Source organism: Haliotis asinina, chromosome 2 (genome assembly GCF_037392515.1).
Source record: "Haliotis asinina isolate JCU_RB_2024 chromosome 2, JCU_Hal_asi_v2, whole genome shotgun sequence".
Classification (NCBI taxonomy): Eukaryota; Metazoa; Mollusca; class Gastropoda; order Lepetellida; family Haliotidae; genus Haliotis; species Haliotis asinina.
In genome coordinates this window covers 36,247,219-36,263,171 of record NC_090281.1, presented here as the reverse complement: position 1 = coordinate 36,263,171, position 15,953 = coordinate 36,247,219, and the positions used below count along the sequence as shown (strand labels likewise).

At 36.2% G+C, this 15,953-nt stretch overlaps 1 protein-coding gene across 3 annotated transcripts in view; it reads right to left on the bottom strand.

Moving 5' to 3' along the window:
- Positions 1 to 15,953, bottom strand: part of LOC137273664 (LIM homeobox transcription factor 1-beta-like) — a 63,003-nt gene that overhangs the window by 4,795 nt on the left and 42,255 nt on the right. Inside the window, exons 4-9 of one of the 3 annotated variants that reach the window (XM_067806454.1) lie at positions 4,701 to 4,924; positions 3,896 to 4,038; positions 1,879 to 1,956; positions 1,357 to 1,471; positions 902 to 943; positions 179 to 262 (exon numbers count right to left, since the gene is read on the bottom strand). In XM_067806454.1, coding sequence (XP_067662555.1) covers positions 179 to 262; positions 902 to 943; positions 1,357 to 1,471; positions 1,879 to 1,956; positions 3,896 to 4,038; positions 4,701 to 4,924 — 686 coding nt within the window. The remainder of the gene's footprint in view (positions 1 to 178; positions 263 to 901; positions 944 to 1,356; positions 1,472 to 1,878; positions 1,957 to 3,895; positions 4,039 to 4,700; positions 4,925 to 15,953) is intronic. The other 2 variants (XM_067806457.1, XM_067806456.1) reach the window with 2 other exon arrangements.

Genomic DNA, 15,953 nt, shown 5'->3' with positions numbered 1-15,953 from the left:
CACTCATTCACTCCATTTTTAGCCAACTATAGTTTGGCAGCACCCTTGATTAACTTAGATAAGGAATTATTTTGTGACTTATATATGTGTAACATAACACATAGATGAACCAACTGTGACTTAGAAATCAAATGTGAACATGAAGATGAAAGATCTATGCATGGATAGAATCACTTACTGCAGATCATACCTTGATGAGATTGATGGTCATAGGGATGACTCTGACCAGGGAACTGCTGACTCTCAGACAATGGCGGTAAATCTGCAACAACACAAGGCTTGGTAAACACGCATGAAAACAAGCAGAGTAGTGAGGCATTATCTTCACTTGGTGCTATCTATAGCTGACTGAACTGTTTCACTGGCATTTCTTGTAAGTTGGCAAAACTGTGTCTGACAAAATAGGCACAAAAAACTTGAATATAAACAACTACTTCATTAGAAAAGTTGTTAAATTGTATCTACTTAGATGAGAAAACAACTTTATTTTGATGATTTTGTACATTCCCAGGCACAATGAAATTGCATCACAATGCTTTCTGTGCATCAGTACTAAGATGACACTGTTGTGAAAACTGCCGGTGATAATTGCAACCATCTGATCCTCAGGTTCTCCATAAAACTATAGCACAATGGGGTTCAAGTTATCTTTTTGTCCAAAATGTACCGAATGTAGGAATCCATAATGCCATTGTGCTATTCTACATTATTTCATAATAATGAGCTCATCTGTCATGCTTCAGATTCCTTTTGCTCCAAGGGTCTGCTCAAAAGACACATTAACCCATTTAGAATGGTCAGTGTGAACCCAAACTTGCTCTCAGCTTAGGTAGGAGGTAACTGCCATCTCATTGTACATGCCAATATATCCCCCAGCTGGTGCATATACAATGATACTCACTTGTTAAGACACTCTCATCACTGTCAGGGTTCATCCCTCCATCTGTAGTGATAAAAACAAATGTCACATGAAACAAAATTCAAAACACACTAAATAAAGACATTTTAATGTTAGAAACTTAAATTTAATATAAATCCTGAACTACCAAAGATAAATGTTTGCTAACTAGAAAACTAATTCCAACAAGTAAAGACAGTCATATGAGAATTAACCCAGAAACTAGTGGAAATCTGAAGTTTCGACTAACCTAACTAGGATAAATATCTATTATCATCCAATACTGCTGTGTGGACTTCTAGGATTTAACTTGGATGTCTTATCCTACAACAACATGTGACACACATATCACATGGCCCACTGACTGACCAGTAATTTGCTGAATATGGCATAATTTATGTAGCAATGTATATTATGAGAAGCAATAACATGTAAATTGTGTGTACCGGAATAATCACCTGAGGAATCACTATCATCATCCGATTTTTTCCTTTTTTGTGACTTTTGTGATTTCTTCCCATCCCCAGTGTTGTTATTATTCTCCATGTTCTGTTTTCTTGCAATTTTCTTGACCTGAAAAGAAGTATAATCTCAGTAACCATGTTCTTCATAGATCATTGCATGTAAATGTTTCATTAAAAGTCTGCAAATACTATTCTCTATCCCAATCAGAACCTGCACCTGAAAGTACTCTTTTTACTTGTTGCCATAATTTGCCATACAACTCAAATCTTTGGAAGGGCAGAAACCTATAGTACAGTTCAATGACTTTGAAAATAATACGCCATTGTAACTGATCATGGTGTGGAGTGTTGTTCAAAACATGGATTGTCTGGCTCAGACACAATCGGACAACTGCACTCACATTAGTGGAACAGTGCAGAGTTTGGGGTTAAACAAGACACAAACACAAAAGTGGTAAACGTTGGTTATACCATTGAAAGGTATTGCACCTGACTAACTCACTCAAGTTAACCTACCTTTGCTCTCTGGTTCTGGAACCAAACCTGGACTACTCGAACACTCAGCCCTGTCTCTGCCGCCAATGATTCCCTCACCTGGAAAAAGGTGTTTCAAATTATTTCTACAGTCAAACCACTTCAGGAGAAAGGAGAAGAGAACGGCTGTATTAAATTATAAAATAAATCTACTTCAAATATAACTTTCTTTAGCTACATAAAAGCCGACACATACAGTGCAGAAGTTATACAGTGTGCAAGTTATCAGAATGATATGGTGATGTGTGTGGGTAAGGGGCACATCTATTGCTCTAAACAAATCCTACAAACACAGTTCAGGAACTGGTCACATATACTGAAGGAAACAAACAAGGGAACACCACATCATGGCACTGTTTGACATTTGACAGTATATCCTCTCAGTATATTATATTAATACTTAATATACTCATGGAAAAGAGTAAGGTGAACACATGAAAGTACAAGTGTTCTTTTAGGTTTTCCAGGTTTCTTCACATGGTATGTAATGCACTGTGGATATAATTCTGGAAACAAATATAGGAACACTTGTACTCTCATGTGTTCACTAATTCTTTTCCATGAGCATATTTTCTCTCAAAGTACACACAAACTACTTTGTCTTCAACCCCAAAAGTCTGACAACAATAACTATCACTCTCAAATGTAACAAACAAAAAAAGGACATTAGTAATGTCACAAAATCAATTCCTAACTGTTACAATAAAATTTTTTATCAAGCTATGAAATTTTGTGGTAACACCTTGACATGCAAAATAGCAAGAAGCATTTCCTGGTGCGCAAACGTCAACCATTGTCAGTCCATGTTTGCTTGAAAGGAATGTTACGCACGCAGTAGGAGCTGTGATGCTCCAGTGAACACTGACAAGCTGTCACAACCAAAGTAAAGGTGCTTACAATACGTGCATGCTTTCTCTGTATGCATGTTCTCATGCACCTAAACTGTCACAGGAACTGATCAATATCGTTGCACATGTCATTCGTGTAATATCTATTTTCATGTAAACAGGCAATGGAATTTTGATCAGGTACTACACTAACAATACCTCATCCATCAATGATCTTCAGATGACTTAGATTACTCGTAGGTTGTTTCAAAAGCTTATGAGTGTAGTTTATATTCGTTGAGGTTAAAATGAATTTATGAATTTCAAATGGGATTTGAAAGCCATAAATTTAACACACATTGAAGATGCTAAAGGACATGCATTGACATAGCCAGTTGTGATGGTAAAATGTGGACCTGAACAACTGTTACATCATAGAAATCAACAGAAAAAGTCACCACATAAAATTTCTCTGCCTTATCAGTTATGCAGAATTCAACTGAAGTGTGTTTTTTTTTAACTTTAATGGTAATTTACATTTTTATTTTATGTATCACCTAATAAGTGGCCACAGGGTTGGCTTTGAAGGATATGTGAGTACAGATTTACACCAATTCTTACAATAAAATTTATAGACCTAACTGTAGAATTTTTCTTTTACTTCAGTGTTTGGAAGGACAGAATGCTCCCCTTCACAGAAGCTTTTGTCTACAGGTATTTGCAAACCATCATGTTGATACAACTGTTTAGTGGAAATCTGATCAAACATCATGTAAAACAAAATTCCTGAAGAAATTCGCTTGCTTGCTTGCTTGCTTGCTTGCTTGCTTGCTTGCTTGCTTGGATCACTTGCATGCTCTCTCTCGAAGGATCAAAACCATGACTTGATTCAGTGTTTACAAAAGGCGACATCACTTCAGATCAAACAGATATATTAACATAGTATATGTAGGAAATCAGAGGAAATGTTTCATACTTACGAAGCACTGATGGCATACCACATGCATACTTCCTGCATCCTCGTCTTTATCACTGAGATATCCAAAGGCTCACGTTATGCCAGCATTTCTATTAGATTGTGGGTGAATACTTCTGCAACAATTCTTCAGGCATAGCATATCCTGTTTGTTACTATAGGAAAGTAAGAGCCATAAACAGACAGTCATACTTACTTTCCGACAAGGCTTGGGATTTATTTCAAATGACTGTTTAAATTTCCGTCTTTGACTGGTGGTGAGAATTGTACGGGGTCGTTTTGGTCCTTTGTTTGGTGTATCATGGCCATCGTCATCAAAACCACAATCACTTGTGTCACCTGCAGGAAAAACAACATCTCAATCAGTTCTCTATTATCTAAATGAAGTCTGGGGTGCTTTATAGGGGCAGCAGGGTAGCCTAGTTGTTAAGGCATTTTCTCATTATGCCAAAGATCTGCGTTTGATTCCCATCATGAGCACAACATGTTAAGCCCAGTCTTGGTGTCTCCCACGGTGATAATAATAACAATAATAATAATAATACGTTTGTAAAGTGCCTAATGTCCACATTACTGATGCTCAGTGGCACTAATAGTGTGATAAAACTGGAACATGTATACATAAAACAGAGAGTGATTATCTACTGGGACTCAGAAATATAATTTGTCTTAATCTGTGATTTAAAGGCGTCTTTAGTGGTTGTATTTCTGAGGTTTGGGGGAAGCGAATCCCAGAGATGTGGGCTGACAAAAGAGAAGGTGCATTCAAAAAGTCCATTTGCTGATTTTGGTTGAGTCAAGAGGGAGTGTCAGTGGAGGAACTGAGATTTTGATGAGGTGAGTAAGGGGAGGTAAGTTCTTTGCTGGAATATTGTTTGTGTACTTGTACTCAGAGCTTATTTCATTATCAATTCAAAACAATTCTCTTTCAGAAAATGCAATCACAAATCAGCCAACCAACATTTCAGTATGAAAAAGAGGGAATATAAAAATCAACTCACACTCACTTTTGGGGCTCATGGGCATCATACTAAACTCCTTCTCAAAGTCAAGTCTACAAAACAACTGTCCATCCTTCACAACAAACTGGTCCCCTTTCTGTAGCTGGTGCCCACATGCCACACACACAAAGCAGGGCAGGTGATAAACATATCCCAAAGCTCGCATCACCAGCTCATTGGCTGGAATTGTCTGTAGACATCCATTGCATTTCGCACCAAACATTCTGAAAAACAGTGGTACATGGTTAAACATTGCACATTTGGCATCAAACATATTCAAAATTAATGGTACATTGTATGTCAATGCTTGTAGATTTTTACTTTTAGCAGACTTTTTTACTTGAATAAATTACCTTTCATTTCTTTACTCATTTCATGAATTTTCAGTGTTTGAGGTCAGCAGATTTGTAAATCAGCCACGAAAATGAATGGCCTAAAATGCTAAAAAGCATTGGTTTTTAATATTTGCATATCAGGTCATCATAAAAGGCAACTTTAATATTAATTATGAGTAGTATTTGAAATACACTGTACATTCTACACATTGAGATTTGTTTCTACTTTCTACTGGGGTGGCGGGGTAGCCTTGTGGTTTCAGCGATTGCTCATCATGCCGAAGACCCAGGTTTTATTCCCTGTATGGGTACTATATGTGAAGTGGATTTCTGGTGTCCCCGTCATGATATTGCTGCAATATTGCTGAAAGTGGCATAAAACTAAACTCACTCACTCACACTAATTTATACTTCATAATGATTCCTGTAATGAGAATAATTTCAGTATGCCCAGAAAGTATTATTTGCATTAATAGACTATTGGAATAGCTACTATTATATTGATTCAGTTAAACAAAAAACACAGTGCCTTGAAGGAACACTATGTGCATTATAAACTGGTGTATATAAATGTATATATCCAGGCTTGATAGTGACCAAAACTGGAACAAACAAGAAATAGATATTGCATGGTGATAAGTGAGTGAGTGAGTGAATGTCGCTTTCAGCAGGGAGATACCAAAATGTGTTTTACACTTGAACCCATGTCAGGAATTGAAACTGGATCTTCAGCATGACAAGTGGATGCTTTAACCATTAAGCTACCCCACTGTCCAAGTGATATAATGAACATGATATAGCAAGTACTGTCATAATCAGTGTGAGCTGATTCACAGTTATTCAACTGTCAGCCAAATAATGTTTTGTTAATGGTATGTAATTTTTTCTCAGATCCATATTGTTAAGTTTATACTTCATTGTGATGAGGCATTTAGAAACTATATGTTGTTTAATACATATAATTTGCAATACGTTTGGAGGAATCAAGCTGAAGATGAAAGTATAGTTTCGCACATGTAAATGGAACAATCCAGGAAACTGCTGACCATACCAACCTGATAATGAACACAATTATACATTTCTACTGTATTTTCAACTGAAAAATGTTAGAATATCTTTGGTTGGCTCAGTTTATTTCTAAGGTCACCACTGAACATGAGCGGAAGAGCCCAGTGACACATTTGAAACAATTTACATTGTTGCCATGAATGTGAGTGTTGGAACAATTTAAATTGACATTGTTCAAAGCTGAGACTGAAGAAAAAGAACCTACAGACAATGCAACTAAAATACCCATAATATTCATGCCTATTCACAACAGGTTTTATGAACTTTCAGACAGAAAACGTGTTGCAGTTCTCATGCTAAATGGAACACTTTTTATCAGATAGAAAATAATCACTAATTTCCATTTATGCAGAGAGCGTGAACTTTAGAATTATTCTCAGATACAAGGCGATGAAACCAGGTAACAAGCAACAAAGGTGTTAATTCAACTCGGAATAAACAGACAATCACACGCACATGAAAGCAATATAGGTACATCCGCAGTCAGTTTCAGTGTATGCGTAAATTGTCCCCAACAAAACAAATCCAATATATTCAGGGCTGCGAACTGAGTTACCTCTGCGGCTTTATCTCCCAACATTACAAGAATCCACACCTGCAGATAATCAATGCTGGGCTCAATAGTGAAAAGACCCAGTAGCCTATTCATAACAGAGTTATCTCCCCTTATTGTGCTTTCTCATCAATTCACAGATGAAACAAATTATTCTGTTCGTCCCAAATGATTATGTAAAATCTGTTTCTCAGAGTCGTCTGATCATGACTAATTCATACATGGGAGATCTGATAGATATTGTTCTGGACAAATTATTATATGGTTTGTCTTTCACAAACAAATGTATGTATATGAGATCCTGGATGTTGACACGTGCTTATTAGCAGAAATTTTATATAGTTTGTTAATTATCCTGTTTATTCTAAACTTTTCCATCCATATGTTAAACTCACAATGTCTTTTTCTTTCTCAAAATTATAAACATTATTTATATATTATACCAATAACTCAAACAATTTCTTCTGATAGAGAACATTTAATGAAAACATGTTCATTTGAATAATTTATACATGCAGTATTGACATGATAATATTTAAATCTGCAATAAATACCAGATAGTAAATCTTTTATCACATGATACAATTATTAATAGTAGAATATGATCTAAATGTTGTGAATTTAATATTTTGATTTGGATCAATACTGGTCTTTAAGGCAATACTGTATCAGTAACTAAACTTTCACCAAACACTTTCCAAACTGAAAGAATCAATTATCTAACCAAACCAGATGAATCAAGGTCTAGCAACTTTCACCCGAAGTGATTTGCATGATGAATAATTGTGTACTTTGTCAAGTAAAGAAAGAAGGCAACACATGGTTCTTCATCTGTTGGCACTCATGAATAATAACCTCATGTGAGACAGGTTCTTGAAAGTTAAGCCACCATGGACTAAACTATAATAATTAATTCACAATGGCCTTATTTAGTAGCTAATATCTCATACATTGTCACTAAACAGAAGCATGTCAGAGACAATTCATGCAGGAACTTTACAGTCACGGTTACGCCTAGGGTATTATGATGAATCATACTCAGAGTTACCTGCCCTTACTACGTATGTAACGAATCAAACTGACTTACAAATAGAATATTGATACAATGGTAACAAAAAAAGGAAACATAAACAAAAATATGTGATGACCGTAAGGTAAAAATTCTTAAATAATAAAACTAGATCTTAAAAGAATAGTACCAATCCTTAAACAATAATGTCTCAGATTCGCAGAAAAGCGGCCATGTTTTCTCTCATTCAATACATTCAAATGCAATATCCACTTGATCAGATCCATATTTCATCTTTAAATTCCAGTTCTGGTATTGTATAGAGGCTAACCATCAATATATTCAGTAAACTACAACACAAGTACATCTCCATCAAATTTCAATTATTCAATATTCTCCTGAACACGCCACAGATAACAAAAACGGCTGTCATAATGCAAAAAGCAAAAGTGTCAAAATCAAATCTATTTATCTTAAATGACAAACCAGACCTGACGTTATGACAACTTTTGTCCTCACAGGTGAAATTTAAGCAAGGTCAGCTTAGAGAGTATTGGTGGACAACTTCAGGCTCACAACCCACACAATGCAGACGGCCATTTATCACACAGGCAACGAGAACTACTGAAATATTCGTCGACGTCCTATTCAACTAAGCCAGATATGATATGATATGGCAATGACAAATTGGAAATCTTCCCCAGAAATTCCTTCAAGCTGGAGCAAGACATGTAGTTGCTGATCTCATCCTGGCTCAGAAGGCATGGCAACTTGGCGACAATGTGAAAAGTCACCTGGTGTGTTTACACGAGACATGACAATCGAAAACACCAAGATATTCGCATACCTTACATGGCGTAAACAGAAGGTGTCTTATGAATGATGAATCCAGCTATGCCAACTGTCACTTTGTTGCATACACATTTGCATACTGAGGATTAGGAAAGGTTGTAAGGATAATCAGTCTCAAACCACAACTATTACCTCTGCTGATATTACGCTCATCAGCACTACTATCACAAAACCTACTACTACTACTACTACTACTACTAGGAGCAGTGGGGTAGCCTAGTAGTTAAAACATCCGCACATTGTGCTGAAGCCCTGGGTTTGATTCCCCACATGGGTATAATGAGTGAAGTCCTATGCTGGTGTCCCCTGCCATATTATTGCTGGAATATTGCTTAAAGAGGTGAAAAAACATACAGACTACTTTTACAGCCACCAATATGTACTTGCCACTCCAACCGGTTTTGTTTGTTTCTTGCTGTTTGCTGTGTAACCTGATTTGTTGTTTGCTGTTTGTTTGTTGTGTAATGCTGTACTCAGCAGTATTCCAGTTATATGAAGTCGGGATGTAAATAATCGAGTCTGGACCAGACAATCCAGAGATCAACTGCATGAGCATCGATCTACGCAAATGGGATACAATAACATGCCTCACTTGGAGAGCTAGCCTGACCACCAAATCCCATTTGTCATCTCATACAAAAGGTTGCTGGTCACAACCAATTTTTACCTGGATCTTTATTTTTTGCTAAAGTTGACACAATACTGAAAGAACGTAGTGATACCCATCATACAGACAGATCGATCACTGCTATTGCTCCAACTACACATACCTCAATTACAAACTGAATTAACTTTATTTTGTCTCTGTTAAGAATGACACATATTTAAGTTCATATCTGGCTAAGTTGAGAACAAGAAACATTTTGATAAACTGATGCAATGACATTCATGATGGTTGAGGTAAATGAGACATGATGACATGTATGAAGCAAGCAAGTGAACCAGACCACCCAGTCTTGTTAGTGACCTCTTACAACATGCATGGCCTGATAGAGATGGAAAATAGTGAGTGAATGAGTGAATGACCAACATCACATGGGACTCTAGGAATGGGCTTCACACGAGATGGATTTTAAATAGGATTATCACAGCTACAAACCATCAATGATTCTGCTTATGATAGCATATGTGTTAGTCTACTTTAAAAAAAAGACCATGTGACTTGATTTGTGTACATATGACAGAAACAAAAATATTAAACCAAAATGAATGCATGAGCAGAGAAATTGACCCACGCTCCCTCTCCCAGATCAATAATAAACGACAAGCCTCTTAAGTCCTGTAAATTTTCAACTTCAGCATATCTATAACAATATACACATACAAAGTAGCCTCTTCTGATAAGACACAGTTTTAGTCAAGTGTGGACATAGCATTACTTTCAAATGAGTCACAATTGTGAAAGGACAGCTTAAGTATGACAAGCAGGGATATATCTGAATATATGTTGCACGACATGCCTAGATCCAACCGTATGTTGTATCCTTGTATGCTTGCCATCAATCAAAACCTGTCAGTATATCTGAAATCCAGTCACAAGTTACGCCACTGTATACAATGGGTACATATTTATATCTTTCATAATCAATACCCTGATCAGAATTACAATGGCAACTGGCATCTGTCAGTACTGTTCAGTGAAAGAAACCAGACAATATTTCATTTAATGCTCTCTGAATCAGGAACATAACTTCATATCTCATATTTTAGTTCATTTAACAACTTGACTACTGCTTGAACAAACAACTCTTCAAAATGTGATTTTTAGATTTCAGCATTTGTACTGATCTTTTATCATAAACTTAAAAAATCCACATCCTTTGCGAGTTCCTGTTTTACTATATCATACTCGCTTATGTGGATGTACTCAGATCTAACTATACATCTTCCCATATTACCTAAACTGTCAACAAGCTGATATTCCTGATAGTTCCAATCAGACATTGGACCTAAGTTGTTCTAAGAACAGTAGCTTCATTTAAAATTCTCTAGCCTATGTTCTGAATCTGCACAATCAACAGCTAAAGATCATATCTGTATGGCATCATGTAGCCACGGAAGCATACGAAATATCTACGTAAACCAACCTAGTAACACATGTGCAAGACTTGATAAATCTACAAGTTGCAAATCCATGTGGACGATTCTGTCCACGTTTGCCATTTTCAGTATTGATTCAGAGTTTTAATTCAATTAAATCCGTAGGAAAACAATACTACCTCTCAAGCCCTCACATCTGGGACTTATTAGTTTGTGTAACGTCGAGCCCGTATCAAGAATCGGCCAATATTGCATCGGAGCGTTTTTGCGCGAAATAAAATTTTCACAGATGGTCAGGAATGTCAAGTTTGGCGACGAGGCATCAGCGAAGCATATTGATACTCCTCCAAGTTATTAATTCGCGATCGCTAACGGTGACCTGTCACGACGAATCATACTCAGTTACCACGGTAAAACCATACGGTGTGAGGATAATAAATGACGAAGGCGCAACGATGGTGTATTTTAAACCAATACTGCCACTAGGGGTCCTGCAAGTTTTATGTGGGATCGGCTTCCAACAGTTATGAGAAATCTAGCAAATCAAGCATAACAGTCAGCTGTTTTCACTGTGCAAATTATTAAATCACTCTCTGAGGCATCTCTCTTATGTTCCTTCACGTTCTTTATTAAACTTTCTGTTCTTCCTATGAACTATTGGTTCATTTACAGCCAGCAGTATGCAATATTCTCACTCATTAATATTTGTTCTCAAGCTATTTGAAAAAATCTGCTCCAATTTCAAAGATGAAGATCAGTGTAAGTGCTGTTTTACGACATGCTATGCAATGCTGAACACTTTTAGATTCTGTTTGACTAATAAGGGAAATTCCATCATTGGGTTTATCATGACCACTAATCTAATAAAACAAATTTGCCAATTTAGGATTAATTTCTACATTTTTTCTGACAAAAAATATGAGTGATGGTCATAAATTCCCACAGAGACTTTCTGAATAAATCACATGAAATAAACACCTTTTCTTAAATCAACTAATTTCAAAAACACACATCATATCTGCATCACTTCAATAATTCTCAAAATCAGTTCAAGCTGTGTGAAATTTTTAAATTCATATAAAAGTTCATTTCTCATCCATTAAACAAACAAAAACAAACACGTACAAGATTAGAGATGCAAGTTATCCAGTAACTCATCAGACCTGTTTTCAGTTGTTTTATCGTTTTTTTCAATGTCAGTCAAAAATCTGGTTGAGTTGAAACACACATGTTTGTGTCAAGCACTGATGCCATTAAGTCTCCCTCTCTTCCTGCCATCAGTCATACAAGTCCCTCCAAATCTCACTCACTCACTCGCAAGTATCCCTTCACATGTCCTGTCCACATGGGTTCAAACTGTTTATCCTATTTTGGTGGGCTAAAAGCCACACTCACTCACTTTTGAAATAACATTTTGTGAAGATGTTCTCTGCTTTAAGCACCATGAAACCTTTTATTTGGCCACTTGTGCTTAACAAGAGGTAGCAGAATATAAGCTTCAGTCGTTGAAGTCATATAGAATAATATGATAAAGCCTTTGATGGCTTAGTATCTCTTGAGAAATATTAAACCAGTTTGTGGTCATATATGATATGATGGTAGGAATACTTCATGAATAATCATGTGGGTCTGAAGGGCAACTTTTCAAACAATGATTATTTTGTCCATAACAAGAAATTATAACAAGTTTTCATATTCCCAAAATTTTTGAAATTGTGTTTTGAGATTGCATTCAAAGCAATAGTTTAGTTCCAGGCATATAATGCTCCCTCTTTACTGGTCTGGTAAAAAGTGAAATGCAGATCAAAAATGAATGAATTTGTAATTAGTTTATCAACATGAATGTTTCTCACTCTAGTTTTGGATTTTACTAACATTAACTACCAATTCTGTGCTGGTTTAAAAAATATCTGGATAGTAATAGTCAAAAAGTGGACAGGAACAAAACTATAAAACCTATATCAGCCAAATAGGTCATCACACGCTTATGCCAGAAATACGAAGGTTTGTCATCCTTTTGTAAGAAACCATAGGATTTATCACAAATTTCCTTGAATGATTTATCAGAGAAGCACATGTTAGAATCCCTTTCATTGTCACTTAGTACAAGGGAGATTTGATTATGGCTGATTTGACACACAACTTCAAATGGTGATTAGGAGTAGCCAGTAAGCCCCAACACTTAAGACAACCCTCTTCCCACATTTCTGAGCCAGACTATTACGCCCTGACCATCTATCCTCAATTCATTGTGATCAAACCTTGCTTTTTAGCCTCAGTTATCTGCTAGCCTACCCCTATCAAACACTATCAGAATGGACGCAAACATCGTCGCCTAGAGAGTCTCGAGTCTCTCATCGTTAAATCATATGCACGGCTCTGTGAGGACATTTGTATATCATAAATATCTAGGGAGCTACTCCCTCGATTGTGAGGGAGACAAGCTGATCTGCTGCCTGTCACATACACTTCCCGTTAAGATACAACTTCAGAGAATCACCAACACATCAAAGGGTTCTGAGATCCAGTGTGAGGGTCCACCACACACATAAACAGATATTATACACTTTTCAAGCATTGAGGGTAGGACAGGTTTTATTACATAATACGGGTGTACAGACTATATAACGATTTAACAACAACTGGTCAACACTTGGACTTTACTGCAGAAAAGACTGTATGAGTCCATACAGAAAGTTATCAGGAATATATATTTTCTCAAACTACCATAATCTAGTGATATCTAGTGATGAGAATTTGTTACAAAAGCTACATACACACAAGCTAGGAATCTTGTGAACTATTCGAGTATTGCACCTGCATGTGTCACAATTGTGGCCCTTAACTTAAGAATTCGAGGGAAAATGTTTATCAGCAGAATTCTAAGAATATCTTTCATTCTTGTATAAACCACCATTTTGAAATGAGTAGTGGATTATACCGTACTGTTACTGACTATATATTGTTTGCTTGCTTGTTTGGTTGGGTTTTTTTGTTGTTGTTTAATACTGCTCCCAGCAAATATTCCAACTACATGATAGCAGTTGCTAAATAACTGAGCTGGATCAGACAATCTTGTGATCGTCATCATGTGCATTAATCTAGAGAACTGGGCTATAACAATATGGAGAAACAATGTCAGCATTTCTGACCACTCAGTCCTGTTAGTCACCTGTCAACAAGCATTTGTCGCTGATTTTAGACCGCAGATATTTGTTCACATCAGTACAAAGGGAATATTTTTTGACACAGAGTTTACCTGAATAAATTGTTTATAATATATGAAATGTAAAAGTGTTCATAAAGCAGCTCCACATTACCTTCTACTGATCTGCATGAAGCAAATACTGTGAAATCAAATTGACACTATACAAACACAATAAATGATGCTGAATTGATTGGACTGATATCATAGTAATCATAAACCGGAATAAATACTGGAAAAAATTTACATAAACTACTAAAAAGGTATTAATCAAAGTTCCACCCTCTGAATGTCAAGCTAATGAATTTTAGATGGTCCTTTATTTGTAATAAAACAAGTTCAAATATTCTGAATGCTTTACTGGGTTATGTGTTTCCAAAATTATCATAACCCATATTTTTCAGGCACAAGGATCTTAAAATACACACAAGTTTGTTCACCATCACACTCAAGATAATAACTTAACCATAGCAAATATGTTAATATTTTGGGGACAATATATAGTGGATTTTACTGTAAACTGTACATTCGAAAGCTATCTTCCACAAGGAACTATTGTGTGGACAAGACAAAATTGTGCCTAAGACACAGATGCCCCCGCTGCTGTAGAAAGCCTTCCCCAAACATGGAGTGTGATCTGGTGATTAATATCTACTTAACAAGTTCAATATACATCTGTGCAAATCAGAGATGCACACTTTTCGAATCCAAATGAAATACACAAATAAGCTTAATCAATTCTCTTTAGCTGTTTTTGTTGAGAAGTGGATAGACATAATCCCCTATTTCACCATTATCTGAAAGAAATTCCACAACATTTATGTAAGTTCAAATGTCTCTAAACATAAAAAAACTATAAAACACAAAACCAAAATATGAGATATACACCTTTAGAGTCTCTATAAAAGACATTTATCTTACCTCACACATGAATGTTGCATTCTGATTGGCAAAGCCCTATTCTATTATTTTCAATGTACCCGCTTACAGGGGAGTATTTTCAATGTACACTGCTGGGAATTCCAAACTCTTCTGGTGCTTCATGGTAGTACTTCTTTGTCTGAACTGAACACTGAATCACACATGAAGCAGGAAATTACCGATGTTTTGCGATTGAAAATCGATGGAAGGGAGATAACTCTAAATCTGTTTACCTTGTGTCCTCTGAAAAATGGCCATTCGCCACGCATTCAACAGAAGGGCTTCAAACAGTTCAAAATTAAAATTCAGGTGTTTGGTAAGACAAATACGTCATTCACTGGTCCCTCGCCCTGCGGGCTCGAGGAACATAAACACACCTCGAGGGTACATGAGCCCATGGCCCCCTCATGACCAATGAACAACTTATAATGTAAGCTACGTGTGTGCAGTGGTCTTTTAGGAGAAGTGGATTAAGTACACCGTCTGTTGGATGGAATGAACAGGATGAATAGAACAAAATTCAAATAAGTTCAAACATCTGCAAAAGAGAAAAATTAAGGAATCGAATAAACAAGGTATGAGGTGCCCACCTTTAGAGTCCCAATGAAGCACACATAGAAGCTCAATTAATTTTGTTGAGCAGCTTTTGTGGAGAAGTGGATAGACTTCATCCTCTATAACACTATATTCAGAGAGACATTCAACAAAATTTATGTAAGTTCAAACAACATTAAAATTGAAAAAATAAATAAAACACTGAACAAAAATATGACATGCACACCTTTAGACTCCCTATAAAGCACATGTGTAATCTAAATGAATTCCATAAGATAGTTTTTGAGGAGAAGTTGACAACACCCACCTCCCTTCATCCTCTATTACACTATCATCACAGAAATTCAGCAAAATGTACTTAAGTTCAAATATCTCTAAACTTACAAAAAGACCAATAAAATAAAAAAAACAAAATATGGGATGCACACCATAAGAGTCCCAAGAAAGCCCATGTATAAGTTCATTTATTGAATTCCACAGAGCGCTTTTTGTGGAGAAGTGGATACAGTACATTCCCCGTTTCGGACAGATGGACACAGAGGGTTAATCTATATGCACCCTGCTATATATAGCGGGGATATAAAAACATACAACAAAATTTAACAGGGAAGTGAATTTGAAAAATGCTATTCATGAATATCAATGACAGACCACAGTAATTAATCATATAAGGTAAACAATAGGAATATAATTACTTTTAATCTCACTTCATTCT